General features: G+C 43.5%; 1 protein-coding gene across 1 annotated transcript in view; it reads right to left on the bottom strand.

The window, feature by feature from the left end:
• Positions 1-18,313, bottom strand: part of SUCLG1 (succinate-CoA ligase GDP/ADP-forming subunit alpha) — an 84,618-nt gene that overhangs the window by 42,856 nt on the left and 23,449 nt on the right. Inside the window, exons 3-5 of the mRNA XM_069204645.1 lie at positions 15,495-15,611; positions 7,624-7,836; positions 6,234-6,291 (exon numbers count right to left, since the gene is read on the bottom strand). Of these exons, the coding sequence (XP_069060746.1) occupies positions 6,234-6,291; positions 7,624-7,836; positions 15,495-15,611 (388 nt within the window). The remainder of the gene's footprint in view (positions 1-6,233; positions 6,292-7,623; positions 7,837-15,494; positions 15,612-18,313) is intronic.

Genomic DNA, 18,313 nt, shown 5'->3' with positions numbered 1-18,313 from the left:
TCAATATATTACAGTTCAGTCATTGTTTTTTTCTTATAAAAAGAAAAGATACTTTCACATTACTAAATACTATGCATAAATTACAAATATACGCAGTCATGTAGATGGAAATAGCTTTAGCCACGCTCAAAGCAGTTCACATCCACATCAAGTCCAAAACCGATAACTGCAATCCCCTCACCTACACTGGGTACAGCATCAAAATATAAAGGGGTTTCCCTATGGGGAAGAGTACCAACATCCAATACTATTTACTGTAACATAAAACCTTGCACTGTCAATCATCAACATGGTCAATAAAGCGTTATATTGAATAAAGTTTCCCAGAACCATATTTCTACCTTTACACATCTGCAACTGCAGCTTAAGGACCAACCAAAAGAGGCACTCTTGTGGCACAACAGCAGAAATAAAAGCACATTTCAAGCCCTACCAGAAGATTAAATGGTGCTCTAACCCACTTACTGAAATGCCTTTCTTTCTAGTTAAAGGTTGCCCCCATGTATACATTTTTCTTTTTGAGATCGGTGAACCGGTCCTAATGGGAGGACCAACATACCCTTTTCACTGGAGCCGTGAAGGGAAGCCTTAATGACCTTGCAACCCCTGAATGCTACCTACATGTGCACTGCACTCTTCATGTAAAAGGCTCCCTTTAGCTACGGTCGGGCGCATGTGGGGAGATGTTGGCAGGGGTGCTCTCCTTCCCCCCCGACACAGGCAGAGGAGTCTTTTCTGCCCTGCAAGATGGGGCCACAGCTTTTCTCTGTGTGTGCGCCTACATTGAATCATACAAAGGTACGCGTTATAAATATCAGACCTCTGCCTTTGTCACAGAGTACATAATGAACATAGCAAACACACGGTTTAAAGTGCTCATGCAACCTTGAGGTATCTGGATGTTGAATAATTGACGTTACCGCTTATCGCCCTTTAACAGTCAGTGCTACCTTCAATTTCATAAGCTTACCGGCTTCACAAGAAACCATGCTTTTCATATTCTAAAAAATGGGTCCATTACTTTGAGGTATTGGCAAAAGGCCAACCTTGGGAGTGGTTTGCAAAAGAGCCCAGTTTCTCCTGGACAAATTAATTCTCCCTTCTCAGAGACCTGTAGTAGTAGTATTTTCTCTGCACTGGGGCTAATGCTATCCCATGGGAATTACCTGACAAAATATGCCAATTTTGCCCGAAGGCTTTCGAAGTACCCTGGTTTCCCACAGGTTCTCTTTGGATGGAGACATGCTTGGCCAGGAAAGCTGTTTGTTTTTGTGTCTCAGAGGCCCCCTGCTTCTGTGAGCACCTGCATATTATCATGGGTTCCACTGACCCTTGGTGGAGGCACCAAGTCTGGAGAACTCAGGGAGTCTGCAGTTTCTCTCCAAGCAGTATGACCTCTTCCGGATGCTGTGCCACGGTGTCAAGCAACATAGTCGACGCCTCCTTTGTTCCTTTTGCTCTCCTCATATGGCCTTACAGTTGTACCGCAAGGAAGCACGTGAGATCTGCTGTGCTGCTGGTGCTCTAGGGGAAAGTCCTCTCATCACAGGACCACAACACATGCCTTTCGCCCTACAGAGGCAAAGGAAGCTTTGTTTCCAGTTCCCTCACCTCTAAAGTGGACAATTTGAAAATAGGGCAGCCCAGCTTCAAGTTCACTTATTTGGACCTAGTCTTGTGTTAGGAAGTCTAATGCAGAAGCACTTATGATTGTCATATTGCTCCTGTTGCCCTTGATTCAGTGGCAGCCATGGTAGAGCTCTAAATGCTCTTCATAATTAGTCACTAATTTTAAGATATCTTAGACTATGGTGGCCTAATGTTTTTGGGTTTGACTAGTTTGGCTCTTGATAGTATACTCCAGCCTGTGGACTATGGTTCTGGGCCCCACTAAACTCTAGAATTTTGCATAAGGGTTGCTTGCTGTCTTCCATAGGCCCCGTCTCTCCCGATTTCTCGTACTTGGCTGTAGCCACGTTGTTGGGACCTTAACATATCTTCCTATTATGATGTGATGGTGGGGACATGGCCTAACCACGGAAGATGCAGATGTCTGGAAGCAGAGCTCCGGCATGCAGACTATGCAATCCCTTAAGATCCTGCCATCATATGCGATGCAGATAGCGGGTAGCCGGAGACTTCTAGACCCGCCACTGAGAATGGGTAGACCCCGTGGGACCTCTGAAACCCACCGAGAAGGCCGACAGGTAGCCAAGCCCTCTCTCTTGCAGCCACACAGCGAGTCCTCTAAGCCTGGCGCACTGGGCGCTCTGCCGGCGGGGACAGACACCATTGTGCGTTTGGTGCGCGGAGGAGACAATGCTTTGCACCACATCAACACCAACAAGGCCTGGACCATCATGGCGTAACTGACACAGCAGGGGTGTGAAGCAAAGAAGACCTGATCCTCTCCCAAGTTTTACTCGACCAGGGAGCCCGTAATGGCCTGCGGTCCGAGGTGGAGGGCCGCCGGGCAATGCATCACTGATCAAGAGGGTAACATCGATCATACCATCAGAGCTGCCATAGAGCACTTAAGTCGCCCTACTGAGAGCCATCCTGGAGTCCGTCACCAACAGGGCCAGTCAGTTAGGCCACACTGAGACTCCACCCGCTTTGTGGGATGCGGCGATCCGAGCTGTCCAAACTGCCTGGGTGAAACTAAGGGCTCGTGGGGGTGTGGACTGAATTACTTAACACACAGGCAGCTACTGCTCCACCCATTAAACGGAGCGATAGACGAAGAACCACTGACCCATGCAGTGATGCATACCTTTTACATCATGGGGTGGGCGGATGGCACCTCATCACGTGGTCTTATAAAGTGATCATTGAACATACAGGGACCCCACTGGGGTACCTTTGAAGCCTATGGGAGAAGGACCTGGCAAGACCTCTTGACAACACTGAATGGCCCAGAGCCCTGGAGTACCAACCCCCAGACCATCTCCAGGGATGCTTTTTTTTTTAAAAAAACATCCAATACGTGGTCCTTCATAGAGCTTATCTCACACCGTTCTGGCTAAATCGCATGTTCCCCATGGCTAATATCATCAACCCTAGATCCCATGCTGGCCGACCTCCAAAATATGCTTTGGTCTTGCCAAAGCATAGCAGGCTTCTGGCACACAGTACGCACCTCACTGTCCACCGTTACAGAACTTACAACTCTAAACACCTGGAAGGCTGCAGCCCTAGACATTTTACCTAGGAAAAACCACAAAGTGAGGCACGTTTTGCTAACCCTGCCCTCCTGCTGGCTAAAGGTCTTCTAACCATGACTAGAGAGCCAGCATCCCCCAGCTGTCCCCCAGTGGCACAGGACACTACTCTGCTGGGAAGAGGCCGAACGCTGGGAAGAAGCCAGATCAATATACAGGCACCCTATAGCTACAGCCTGAGATGCCATGCTTATGCAGTTTGGGGAATTGCCAGAAGAAGACCCCGCCCCCTCTCTAATTCGTATGACACCCCCCCCCGCTCCCCTTGAACTATTACAGTCCTAGAGCTCGACTCCGTGCATCTTGATACCTCCCTGTGCATCACACACATACCCCTCCATATTCCCCACCCGCTGCCCCGGTGTAGAAACATGCCAGTCGGTGCACTGCCCCGGTGACTATCTCCAAGTCCACCCCCTGGCCACAGTGCCCCCCTGCCCACTAATCCCTAGCTGTAATATTGTTGTAATGTAATTGGGGTGGAATTCTTGGAATGCAGTGAGCATTGGAACAGGCGGCTGCCGTGGCGTTCTGGAAAAGGTCAGTTACCCCGACTGGCTGGCGAAGGGAAGCTCATTGTTTTATTTTGGGTTCCTCTCATCCGATCAGGATATAAAGGGTAAATTAAGCCATGGCACCGCACCTGTGGTTACATGCAACTCAGTGAATCATTAGCCACAGCTAATTTAGGGTTAATAGTGTGCTGGTACAGAAATGATTCAATTTGCCTCACAACTACAGACTAATCTAGATTTAGGTGATTAGTTGCCTACTGTGACCTTTCTTTAAAAGGTAAGCAATATGTATTGCAAGTCGCTTGCAATGCTCCTTTTGGAGAAATGCCAATTGTATTTCCACCTGCCACTTTGTAAATACTTGTAATTTACACATAGTATTTAGTTGTGATTATATTGATATTATTTTCCTTCTCAGAAACACTGAATAAATAGTGATTTTTTTTTAATGCTATTTGTAATGTTGTGGCTCCCTATATTTCTGGCTGACAGCTCCTCAACTGTGTACTGCATTGTCTTGCTACTATGAGTCCAGGGGAAAAAGGGATTCTTGGTCCCCAGAGTCAGCAGTACATGGCCAGGAACACCATAGGAGAAAGATCCCTATTGACACTACTAGGGTCACGTAACTTTTGACTACTGGAGGCTAGCTCTTGGAGGGCACTAGGGAGTCCACCCAGTGCCTCACGCTATCACTAACTGCTTGCCAAGAATACTAACGGTCTTGCAGACCTTTTGTTTGAATGCAAAAGATGTAATATACCCTTAGCAGCATAAAAGGGCTCAACTGCTGTATTGCACAAGTGTCAGGCAGGAGCTATTGCAACCTGGCCTCACATCAACACAATACATATCTGATATATTGCACTAGTGTCATGCAGTGGAGCATGCCAGCGAATGAAACTTCAGGGCGTGTAAATCCTCTTCTTACTTAATCAGAAGTCAGAATAGAGAAAAAAAAGGTCTGCCTCAGTACCTTGAGCCTTAATGTGGCCAGTGCACACGTTATTGGTGCTCTGCTAGCATAGCCTGAGTAAAGAGATGGAGGAGTCAATCAAACAATGTGCACCCTCATGTCGAAGAGAAGCAGGTAAGGGGTGTGTGTGTGTGTGTGTGTGTGTGTGTGTGTGTGTGTGTGTGTGTGTGTGTGTGTGTGTGTGTGTGTGTGTGTGTGTGTGTGTGTGTGTGTGTGTGTGTGTGTGTGTGTGTGAGAGAGAGAGAGAGAGAGAGAGAGCGCGAGAGCGCGAGAGAGAGTGCATGTTTAAATATTTGTGTGTGTGTTCAGTTTGAAAGCCTATGCAGTGAGAGGAAGTGGGCACAGGGTATGACTGGGGTATGACTGTGCCTCGCCTCTTTTTAAGTATAGAAGTTGCTGCTGCTTTGGACTGCACTGGGACTAATGGAACTGAATTTCTCACACATCGTTTAGGAAGCCAAAGCATCAAGTGAGACTGCACAAATATTAATGGTGCAAAATCATTATCACAGGGGGAACGTTTGTTAAAATGTAACTATTTGCTGGATGTGAAAAAGGGCCAGAAAATAAGAGTGTTCCCCCCCCCCCCCATCTTCACCAAGTTCGTATATCCTGTTACTGGACGTTTCTTGAGAGATTTGGTCTTTTGGATGATACTTGGAAAAATACCAAAAAACAAAATAAACAAGCATTTGTAATGCAAGGGGTCCCGCAATTGCTCATGTTAGAGCTATTGATGTTTTAAATTCCCAAGTGGACTTTTCTTGCCACATATATTGAAAATGAAGTGTAAATGATTTGATGACATTAGCGAGCTGATTTAAAGCGCCATGGCCACCATTAGCATGAGCACAACGGAGAGACACAAAAGGAAAAAGAAGTTCGCTCACACTCAACCATATTGGCAATCGTGCAATTATCCATGTAACGGGGCAGTCTGCAAGGCTGTATCAAAACCGCCCCAAGATGGGACAAACGTAAAGCATTTATCAATGATAAATGATTTTTGAAAGGCAAGCCCACGAATGAGTGAAAGTGCTGGGCGTGAGGTGGCCTTGGTTAATAGTCCACAATTCTTACTACAGGTCAAAGCGCTTGCGCGCTCGACCTAAAAACTGGCCCGAGATGGGTTACGTATGTTCATAACTACAAGGAGGAGACACAGAAATGCTGGGCAGCAGGTGGTACATCATTGGCCTGAACTGCCCTTGGAGTGTCAATCGAAAGGGATGTGATTTCTATGCCGAGATGTAGCATATTAGACAGCAAATACGGTACCGTTTAGGAAATTAAATTAGAGAAAACTAAGCAAATGACTGATATTGTGCTAAAAAAAAAAAAAAAAACATTAACTGAGCTGGGAAGTCACGTTAATTCATTAATGTGTAGCTAGCTAGGCACAGCAGCAATAAAAACCATGCATTAACAATCATCTAAAATAAAGAAGAAATATCTTTACAAATTCTACTGCGCAGTGACCATGGGTATAGCAAAAAAAAGACATCAGCATGCAGTACTCACCAATCCTTCCTTTCTTGTGGATGTGACCAGGCATAATGCCAATTTTGCATTCACCAGGCTAAAAAAAAAATGGCAAAATATTAACAGAAAATAAATTGTACTATAGGACGAAACAGCTTTAATGTGACAGTTGATGATAAAACATATGCAGGGCTGCTGGAAGTATGAGTTTCTGAGGCAGCAGTTTTTTAAACCATATTTATCGATTTGTAGATATAATTAGCTGCTGCATAATCTGCAGATTTTAAACAACAAAAAATAATTTCTAACTCAAAGGTATCAAAACATAAAAATGTGACGATGATGCATACAGTGGAAGGCTCTTTGAATAAGTGAACTGGTCATCTTTCAGTTCTGTACGTCTGTATTGTTTCTATCTTTGAGCATTCAGAATTACTAATGTAACCCTGAGACCTGCACGCATCTGGATACCCCCATAGGGTGATTAGCCGCACTTTATAAATCCTGTTTGATTGACTGATTGAATGTGTAAAAATGACAAAATAATGAAGGAATATCAAAAAACGTGACTCCGCCACCATCATGTGCCTTTTCTTGCTGCATAATTCGGTTATCCCCTGCCGCATAATTCCAGTGGCCCAGATTATGTAGAACTATATGTGCTAAAAGTGCAAAAAATCACAAATTAAGAATATGAACGTTAATGGTCCGCACAAATAAAAGTCATGTTATGTTATGGTATCTGTACTGGGCACAATGTATTATTTTATGACAAGGGAAGCATTTCCAAAGGAGTGGAAATCCAAATCCAAATGGAAACTGTGTGTTGCCCTGATGCCCTCTGTAATGTAACAGAATGACCATACACGTCGCTGCTCGATGTACAGTTCAATCCTAGACCCAGACACCTGGGATCTAGTCGTCTTTTTTGCAACAGGTTAAAAAAAACCAACCATTAGGTCCCTTAAAAGTTTGTGCCTTTTACATGAACACCTCTGAATATTATAAGCATACAAAATAGGCATCAAGTTGTTTAAAAGCTGGAAGGGAGGACTACACATCACATCAAAAAGCAAGACTGAATAGGTAGCTTTATCAGTACATACATACGCATGCACGGAAGAATTTCACCAATGATTTTATTACCATTGAGATTTACACATACAACGGCAAAAGAAAAAAAATCATAAGTTACGCATGACATTTAAGTCTGATTCTGAAAGTGTGGATTTGGTAAATGCAAACATTGTACGTCTCTTCAAGCCTCGGGAAAAACTGTGAAAGGTTGCCACTTCTGCAGGTCTAATAACTTCAATTATCCCCAACTATAATGCATTCAACCAATGGACGGGTCACCAAAAATGATTGGCCACCACGCTATTATCTAACAAAAGTCAAAGGTGAATCTGTACACAGTTCTTTAACTTACATTGATGACTCCGGGGCAGTTAGGGCCAATGAGACGCGTGGTGCCCTGGCGTAGGAGCCTGTGCTTTACACGCACCATGTCCTGCTGTGGTATCCCTTCAGTAATGCACACAACTAGGGGCATGTGGGCATCAAGCGATTCATCAATGGCGGCAGCAGCAAAGGGAGGAGGCACGTAGATCACAGACGCAGTTGCTCCAGTGGCTTCTTTGGCCTGCAGAAAAAATATTAACATTGAAAGAGACTGCTGTACAATACAAAATGCAGGAGTTGGAAAGCCTCCTACAGAGTCTGTATTTACACTCAAGAATTCCCAGTCAAACGTGAAGACAAGCGTGGTTAGGAAATCAACCGAAGTATCGAAGAACATGTTTGCGGTACGTGTAACTGGAGAATGATCACCGTGGAATCAACAAATTTAAGATTTCAGTCTAGATTAGCTCTTAAAAGATTAGCTGGTCAAACTCCTACTTGGCCCTCATAAGATCACTTTAAACGCGCTACTATTCACGGTGCGGTTTCATCGTGATGTAAATAACAGGTCATAGTATTACCCATTCAATGCCACACACATTCACCCTGGGGGATGAAAAGCTAAGTGAAGGTGCACGAAGAGTTAAAGGGCAAGAAGATGCCAGTTCATTGACAAGCGTGTTTCCTGAAAATGTGACGACGTATATTTGCAGACAGTGGAAGGCTCTTAGAATAAGCGATCTGGTCATCTTTCAGTTCTTTCAGAGTCAGATGTGTGGCGGTCTTTCTTGGAGTACAACAGACTTTCAACTAATAACAAAAAGAACAAATCATTTTTTTTTTTTTTATAAAACCACTCAATACACGGCTTACAAGAAAAAAAAAAAGAGACAAAATACTGCACACGCATTGTCTAGTAGCAAATATTTGCCCCAATTATGAGTTAGGCGTAGTGGTAAACCGCATGCCAGGGTTAACAGTGCATGATTTTATCAAATCGTCTAATCACAAGTTAAAAATACTATGTGATATTTTTCATTGTGCTAAACTCCGCAAAATTGTCCAAGTGTACTATATAACCTATATGATCTTAACCATTTGCAAAAAATTACGTGGTAATTAACATCCAATTATAAGTAATAGAGGCGATAAAACACCTATGGAAACCACCATAAAATACCCCTGAGCAAAAGTACGTGCTGAAAATTCCTGACAGTATTGGGAATAAAACACAAGCTGTAGAACAATACACAGAATCAAGACCATCGCAACAATGCAAAAACAAAAAAAAAAAACACAACACATGAACTGTTTGATTGGAAAAAGATATACAACATAAACACATACATCATTTTTTTTCTTCTCCCTCTCTCGCCCTCTCCCTGGTTGCAGCGGCTCACACTTCCATTCCAGAGGCCACCACTATGACTGCAGCACTTCAAGGATGGAAACCAGGCCACCAATCAATGACTTCAAATGGCACAGCAAAGCAGGATATAACTAAGGATTGACAGAGTTAGGCTAAAACCCAGAAACATAAATCAGCTTGTGATCCAGGGATACACAGGATCAATATGGACTATACAAAACTTATTTTGATAATTGCAGCTACCCTGGAGCTCACGTATGGATACACTGCTACCCTCTTCCTGAAAATGCCAGCTAGCTCTCAACATTATGCTGATATATAGATTTTTGTATTAAGTTAAATATCTCCGTCCACTAGCATGTTCTTGTTTTTTTTGTGGTGGCATCTTCAGCATGAGAAGGAACGCTATCTGTTATAGAGGCTTAGCAGCGCCTTGACCATGAAACCACTCTCAGGATCTGTATACTTGTATTTCCTTTCCCTGCGAGGGTATATGATGAAAGAGTGGCACGTATCGGTTTGTGATGGCTGATTGGTACTAGGGGATGGCAGTGGATTATTTTTGTGTTGTTTCAAGGTACTTTGTCCACACAAAATTAATACCTGCACACTTCCACACAGGGAATTATTTGTGCTGTACATTTGGGTGACCTAAGCGCCATTTGTGAATTGAAGTGTTGTTTCCTACTCTCTAGTGATTCATTTCACCACACCAAGAACTTATATTGCCTGAAAATGGACATTTCTTGATATTTTGAGCATGTGCTATTCATCAGGTGCAATATTTGTCCACCTCTTATCTGATATAATCTGCTCTTTTGGCATCACAATGGTAACTTATGCAGAAGAAACACAGTTGATTATCTCGCCATCTCCCGACTCCACCTCTATGAAACTCAATAGCCGATTACAGAAGGTGTCTAATGGATGGCAGCCATCTGCCTAAAATGAAATGGGGGGGAAAAACACAGGATAAGATAGTGGGCAACATCCCAACCCTTCTGGGAGCAGAGTAATTGGCCTCCTTCCTTAAGGGAATGTCCAATTTCCAAGCTAGGGGTCAAGAGCCTAAGGATTACTTTGGATAATCATCCCTCCATGGCCTCTCAAACAAGAAGGTGGCCGACTGCTGCTTTTGGGCTCCTGAGAGCCTTAGGGAAAAATCTGAAATGGCTCCCATTGAAGTCACGCAGAACACTGATCCAAGGACTGATTTTTCACGCACTAACTATGGCAACTCACTTGATTTGGGTAGCCCAATGACGGTTATTAAAAAAAACTCAAAATAATTCAGAATGCTGCTGCTCGAATATTGTTATGAATTCCTTGAAACACAGTCAGCATGGGCAGCACCGAAAACTTTCCAATGGTTGCCCATAAGTAGCACAGTACAATTTCAGGTACTATGTCTTCTTGTACATCGGGCAAAACACAAAGTGGGCACACATGTGCCCCATCAGCTGATCACACCCCATCAGATTAAACAGGGCCCTCAGGTCCAACAACCTTGATTTGCTCGTTATCAGAGTTGAGAGCAAGAAGTGGAGGTCAGTCATACACTTCTTTTGCACCCAAACTCTGGAACCTCCTGCCCACCAGCCTGAGAACAGAAAATATCGTCAGGAGTTACACATAGGAGCTACAAACCTATTGTTTCCCCCAATTAGTTTACTTTTCTCATTTTGCTAAAGCCACGAGCGCTAGGAAGACCGTTGTCTGGTAGAGATGTACTTTATAAAAATGGTGAATAGAAAAGTATTTTTACCACATGTACTGCATAACATGCTGTCTGTATTTAACATATGCACTAAATAACGATTCCAGCACACAGGGTAGAAATTAAATCTGTTATGGAACAAATTTCCTGAATGCTGTGGAATTGGTATCTACTCTATGTGTAAGGTTGGCGATTTTTACAGAAAATAATCGAAGCTATAGTGATAAGACTTATACAAACAAGCACTGGCAATGCCAAAAGGTCTAGCTTCAAAACAATGTTGGATGGTAATGCGAAAAACTACAAGTAGATAGAGTGGGAATGGATATGTATTTGTGTAGGAAAAAAAGAAGTGTTGAATAATATTGGTGTAAGTTAAAAGGTCAGGTGATGGCTGTATTGTAAGCCAGACCTAAAAATCCATATAGGTTAATGACTGTCATCTGCCTCCTATCTGTGCTGCTGCCAGAGAAACCCATCATAAATCATCTAGTTGTCTAAGACAATTTAATAGCATGTTTGGGCCCTTGATAGATCAACCTCAGGCACCTGGAGGAATAAACAAAACTATCACAGCTTTGTGGAAAGCAAGCACTTTTTTGTGGAAGCACACAACTTCTGCTGAATGTTAACATGTGGACGGGGCCTAACTCTTCCTCTGATGTTCTCACATAATTGTCTGGCAGCATTTGCGCTATCAAGCCACACCATAAAAACAGAGCAATGGTGTGGGAAAATGGCATTCTCTGAAAGGTCACCCCAAACGTTTTGCCTTCCTCCTCCTCTTTTTCTGACCTCGTTTTTGTTGCCTTTAGGACTCTGAGCACTTTACCACTGCTAACCAGTGCTAAAGCACATTTGCTCTCTCCCTAAAACACATTAGCATTCGCTCAGCCCCAAATGACATTTAAATTACTTTTAAGTCCCAGGTAAAATGCACTTAATGTGATCAAGGCCTGTAAATTAAATGCTACTAGAGGGCAGTGCAGCACTGATTGTGTCACCACATAAGCCCCTTAACCAGGTCTCAGGCTTGCCATTGCCAGGCCCATGTGTGCAGTTTCATTGCAATTTCTACTTAGCATTCAAAACTACTTGCCAAGCCTTACATTCCCCTTTTCTTACATATAAGCCACACATAAGGTAGGTCATAGGTAGCCCATAAGGCAGGGTGCTATTTAACTAAAAAGCAGGACATGCACTTTAAAGTTTTACATGTCCTGGTAGTGGAAAAACTCCCAAAGTCGTTTTTCAATACTGTGAAGCCTGCTCCTCTAATAGGCTAGCATTAGAGATTCCATTCTATGCTTTTAAGTGGTAATTTCTGGTTGGAGCTTAATAGACTTGCCATATTTGGTATGGTTGGAATGGTAGTAACACATCCTACTTACTGGTGAAGTTGGATCGTACATTACTATTTCAGAAATGCAACCTTTAGAAAGTAGGCATTTCCCTGCACTTACTGCTATCTGTGCCTTATAGCCTCTCTCCAATCCACGCCTAGTCTGTGCTGGATAACAGCTCCCCAGGTGTATTCCACTACGGATGGGTGTTCTCTGGGCAGGAGGCATAGAGGATATATATATATATATATATATATATATATAGAGAGAGAGAGAGAGACACACACACACTGTGAGCTCACCAATCAAATCATACACTTCTGGATATACAACTGGACTCTGTCAGAAGGACTGCCGAGCTGCTCAAAGGACTCGTATAGACTGCCTTTATAGAAGGACTGCTACTATCCTGCTTGTTGCCCTGCTTCTCTCAGACACTGCTTGAAGGACTCTTCCTTCCTCCACAAGTACTCTCCAAGAGCTTGCCTCTTGTTCTGAAGCCTCAGCGCCAACAAAGATTTCATCTACTGGCTCCTAGCTAGTCCACCGACTTCAGCGACTCCAGAAGAGACACTGCTGTCCGACCCCGCACCACACCGCCGCCAGCTCTAAGGTTCTTGTTGAAAGCAATGACCACGGCCTGCAATGTAAGCCAGATGTTGCTGCAACGCCACTGAAGTTCCACAGTGTGACAGCAACACAGCGTAGTCAACACATTACGTCTTGACCTGCTGTACTCCACAACCCCACCAGGTTACAAAAAACAGACGCCTCGCCACTGACGCCGCATCACCTCCCCTGCAACCGGACAGAACCAACGCCATGCCTCACCTATGTAGCAGTAAGGAACCTACGGCTCACCTCCCTGGCCACAGCCAGGAACTGACGCCGCACCGCCCACAGCCGCCTCATCTCCCAAACTCCTCGTTTACCAAAGGTACTTTGCTTGGGATCCATTCAACTCCGTGACAGGCCCGCACTCCATCGTGAGTGGCATCGGGCTATTGGCTACGACTCAGCCAAGATGTCATATTAGCCCCAGTTGGAGCTATTGTGTTTCTAAGCGCTATACTAGAAGTTAATCTTGCAAAATTCATAGGCCAACCTGTGTACATTGGATTCTTGACATATCGGTCTTATTTTGTTCAGATACATATTATCTATTTTTCTAAACTGGCGTGGAGTGCTTTTTGTGGTGTTCTCACTTTTTTACTGTATGATTTTTGACCAAATACTTTACACATTGCCTTCTAAATTACGCCTGGCTGCTCTGTGACAAGATACTAAAGGGTGAGCAGAGGATAATTTAGGTTGTGAGTGATTTACCACGACTAGGATTGTGGTCCCTACTTGGACAAGGCTGTTTCCCTCTGCCAACTAGCGACCTAATTTCTAACAAATGGGAGCCTAAACATTTCAGTGATGCAGGGGTTTTTTTTTTTTTAGAACAATGGAGATCCCAGCAAAACACACATTTGCAGTAAGAGACAAGCATTGGTTCAACAGTCAGCGATTTTTTCAGCCACTCTAGATTCAGTTCGGTCAGATGAATATATTCAAATTATGTGTACAAATGAAATATCTAGTTATAGCAACATTTCAGTTTAGTCTCCAGCTCTGATTTATTGTCTCAGCATAATCGATAAACAACTACAAGTACTACTTTGCTTGCAGTGGGCCCAATAAAAATAGTGATTTAAATAACCAACAAGAAGGTCATTGTTTATTATGCCTAATGTATAAGTACTAGCTCTGACAAGGTTAATAATTCCTTCATGTTCTAGGTTTATCAATATGCTGATGACAACCAAATTATGCTGCAGGATATATCACTAATAATAATTGTGAATTACAGGTAAACAGAAGAGAAGAATGGCTTAAAACCAAACTCAACAAGTGCTGAATGGCTTATCGTCTGCCAGGAATTCAGTTGCATCTTACAACCCTTTCAGTTTTAGCACATCATACAGACCCCAGTGGCACAGCCAGTATCTCATGGGGCCTTGTGAAAGAAAGGAAATAGGATCCCTGGTCACTGTTTGACTGTAAAATACAGCAATAACCAGGGTTCACTGAGCTTCTTGGGCGTTTGTGCTCCACTGCACTGCACCTGCTACACTACTGGAAGCTACGTCCGTGACAGACCTTGATATATGTAGCCTGCCACAAAAAGGCCATGGGCGAAAACAAGCTTCTTCCATCTTTGGACCAACAGCAGGATTTTCACTTATCTTTCGCTGACATGGGTGAAGGAAGATGTCACACTTTTGCTTTCCACAACTACTTATACACTGGCACTGTGGTTTTGGTTTGTGCAACATCTGCTCATAAGATTGGAGATATAGAATACTGGCTAACACCACATTTTGAGAAGTTCGCTATCCTGTTCTAGTGAAACTATACTGGCTGTTGTGTAAAAAAGTGCAGCCCAGGGCACGCATTTCGTTACAGTGTTCAGCACAGACCTACAATTTCTTAAAATCTCCTACACACTTTCTAGACATTACAAAAGATTTACACAGCACTTCATACATTTAAAAGTACATATGTGATGCACAATAGAACAGGTGGCAATACTCTGAAGCAGCTTCCCAAGAACTACACAAATTCAAGACCACCTTAAAAGTTTTCAAGAAAGCGAAGACTTGGATGTTCAGTGTCTAGGCACCAGTTTCATCACAATGCTATATTGTACAACGAGATCAGTCTGTGGTATAACACTACTCAATACACAATAATAAATATAACCAAAACCATAGAGAGGAAAGAGACCAGAGATGAAGAGGAGCTCACAGAGGCAACAGAATGAAAGCATAAAGGACGAAGGTCATAAGGCAGAAACAAACCTCAAACAGTACAGATAAGAGGCACAAACTTCCCAATGGTGGGGGAGAAAATAGAGGTCACAGAAGTGAGAGCGCAAGAGACAGGTGAGAGATATACCTAAAAGGAAGTTAATACAAAGATCAGAGCAACATGAAAGAGTGACAGTTGAAGGCTCCACTTGGATGTGAGTTACAGTGTGGTATGTAAAAGGATCAGAGACACAGAAAGCACAGCATTCACAAACGATAAGAAACATGGAAAATGCCTAAAATTAGTCATGCATGAACATGCTAACCATAAAAAATACAAAAGATAATTTACTGACAACTGTGTAAAAGTACTTACTTTGCATGTGGGGTTATTTAATAGTGTGATTATTCCTGTGCATTTGTGAGTATGAACTGTCAGCATGTCAGTTTTCATCTATTAATGCAACTACACAAATCAAAGCACACAAACACCTAAACACAACAATATTCATAGAACCCATGGACAGATGATTCATAATCAGATGCCCATATTTACAGACAAATACCCAGAAATCTATGAGCCAACAGATTCCCACATATTACGCTCTACTACTGGGAAATTATAATTTTCAGTGTATACATATTCATAAATCAGCCAAGTGAAGCATACATTACCTCTGCCACTGAATTGAAGACTGGCAGACCCAGGTGTGTTTTACCACCCTTACCAGGGGACACTCCACCTACTAACTTGGTGCCATATTCCAAAGCCTGCTGACTGTGGAAAGTACCCTGGAAGAGAAAGACCAGGAAGTGAGTACATTACTTTAAACTGTAGACTTAACTCTTTCATTCTGGAAACAGAAGGAAACTACATTTCAAAAGGAAGAGAAGGCACAAAGCTAAAAAGGTTTTTATGTATTTGGAGAAATTTACTCATGCACTAATGACTGAAAGTATATTAATCCTCTGTGGTACAAAGCAAAAATATAGATGTTGGCCTACATAACAACAGAGCAGCCAAGTAAATATCAAGACTGTGTAGGACTATGTTTTGTGAGCAAATATTACAGGCTAGAATTAGTAGGTGATTAACAGAAAGGCCCTCAAGCTCAGGGCTAAATTCTAATCCCTCTGCAAACGTGTTTACAAAGGGATCAGAATTATGGTGTGATAATTAGTGAAACCTGCTGAAATTTACTGAGAGAAAAAGGCCCAGAAGAAAAGGCAAAATGTGCTTAACATTGAGCATTAAAAAACAATTCCACGTGTTATGCTTCGTTTTCTTGTTCAAAACTCTGAATAGGAGGTATTTACCTTATCTGATAAGTACATTAATGTGCAATAAGAGCATTTGCAATGTATGGTAAATATCCCTCCCTATTTCGGTGAGGGCCAAAGAAGGCTAGTCTAAGTGGAAAGTGATGATCAAGTTGAAAAGGAGGTGAGGTTTGCAAATGGGCACACTACACTGCCCTGTCAGCGACTGATTTAGGACACTTCCAAACTTGCCAGCTCAATTCAAACTACATCAAGAGGAGATCAGAAGGCGGTTGCCATCATAGGTCCAAGACGAAAATGATAATCTAAAATACACAAGCAAAGATAAAAAAATTTAAAGATTCAATCTCAGCAAAGCACTTAGAAACACAATAGCTCTGTCTTGGGCTATCACAACGTCACTGACAAAAGGCATTTCCAATAGTCCGACGCCATTTGCAAGGGAGTGCAGCCCGGTTACAGAGTCGCATAGAACCCAGGCACAGTACCTTTTGGAAAATGATGAAACAAAGACGTTGCACAGAGTTGGGGATGCGAGCCGTCAGTTCCTCACTGCAACCAGGGAAGTGAGGCATCGATTCCTTACTGCGAGGCAGGGGAGGTGAGGCGTCTGTTCCTTACAGTTGCAGGGGAGGTGATGCGGTGTCCGTGGCGATGGGTCAATTTCTTACGATCCAGGAACATCAATGAATCCAGCAGATCAAGGCGTGAGGCATCGACTTTGCGGTGTCACAATCACACCACGGGACGACAAGTGCTGCGGCGGAGTCAAGTGTCCCAGATGTCAGGGACATGGCACTCAGGACTCGCACTGTGGCAGGACTTCAGAGGCGCTGCATCGAGCCTGTGGCATCGGACACGGATGTTGAACTCAGCAGGGACCGCAGCTCTGGAGCAGGCAGTGGCACGGAGTCAGACAGCAGCACCGGTTCCAAAGTTGCTTTGCAGTCGATGCACTTGGTTTCTTCTTGGTTGCACCAGAACTCACTCCCAAGGGCCAAGGAACTGAATTTGGTACCAATTGGCAAGTCAGGACTCTCAACGAGAGAGCCAAGGTGCTGTCAGATGAAGTCTTTGATGTCCCTGAGACTTCTAACAGGAGGCAAGTTCAGTCCAAGCCTTTGGAGAGCAGGATGTAGAAAGCCAAGTCCAGCACTTTCACTCCTAGGACCGACGCAGCAATAAGCAGACCAGCACAAATAAGCAAAAGGCAGAGTAGCAGTCTCTCCTATAACATCCAGCTCTTTTCCTGGCAAAATGTCCTCAGTCCAGAAGTGTTTGAAGTTGTGGGCTCAGGGGTCCAATACTTATACTCATTTCTGCCTTTGAAGTGGGCAAACTTCAAGGAAAAGTCTTTTTAGTGCACAATACACTGCCTTTCCTGATCTAGCCCCAGACACACTCCAAGTAGCTGGAGACTGCTTTGCCTAATTAAAGTAATAGCCCTATTCAGGTGCACTTGTCAGCTCCTTTCACCACTGAAGCCCAGAAAAAGGCATCAGGATATGAAGGGGCACACATCAGCTCCCTTTGTGTGACTGTCTAGAGTGAATTCAGAAGCAGCCCAACTGTCATCCTGACCAGACATGTAATCCACAGACAGGCAGAGGCACAGAACGGCTAAGCAAAAAAAAATGCCCACTTTCTAAAAGTGGCATTTTCAAACTTACAATTTGAAAATCAATTACACTAAAAGATGTATTTTTAGATAGTGAATTCAGAGACCACAAACTTCAGATCTCTATCTGCTCCCAATGGGAAAAAGGACACTTGTAAGATATTTCAAGGTAATCCCCCTTGTTAACCTAGGGGAGAGATAGGCCTTGCAATAGGGATAACCACATTTAGCAGGATTTCACTATCAGGACTTATAAACCACATCAGAACATGTCCTACCTTTTTAAATACACTGCACGCTGCCCAGGGGACTGCCTAGGGCCTACCTTGGGGGTGACGTACATGTAGTAAAAAAGGAGGTTTGGGCCTGCAAGTGGGTGCACTTTGCCAGGTCGAACTCGCAGCTTAAAACTGCACACACTGCAGTGGTAGGTCTGAGACACGTTTACAGGGCTAGTCATGTGGGTGGCACTATCAGTGCTGCTGGCCTACTAGCAACATTTGATTTACAGGCCCTGGGCACACATTGTGCACTGTGTACTAGGGACTTACTAGTAAGTCAAATATGCTAATCATGGATAAACCAATTACCCCTA

Source organism: Pleurodeles waltl, chromosome 1_2 (assembly GCF_031143425.1).
Source record: "Pleurodeles waltl isolate 20211129_DDA chromosome 1_2, aPleWal1.hap1.20221129, whole genome shotgun sequence".
Classification (NCBI taxonomy): domain Eukaryota; kingdom Metazoa; phylum Chordata; class Amphibia; order Caudata; family Salamandridae; genus Pleurodeles; species Pleurodeles waltl.
Note: the sequence above shows the minus strand (reverse complement) of the source record. Positions and strands in the feature narration are given on the sequence as shown.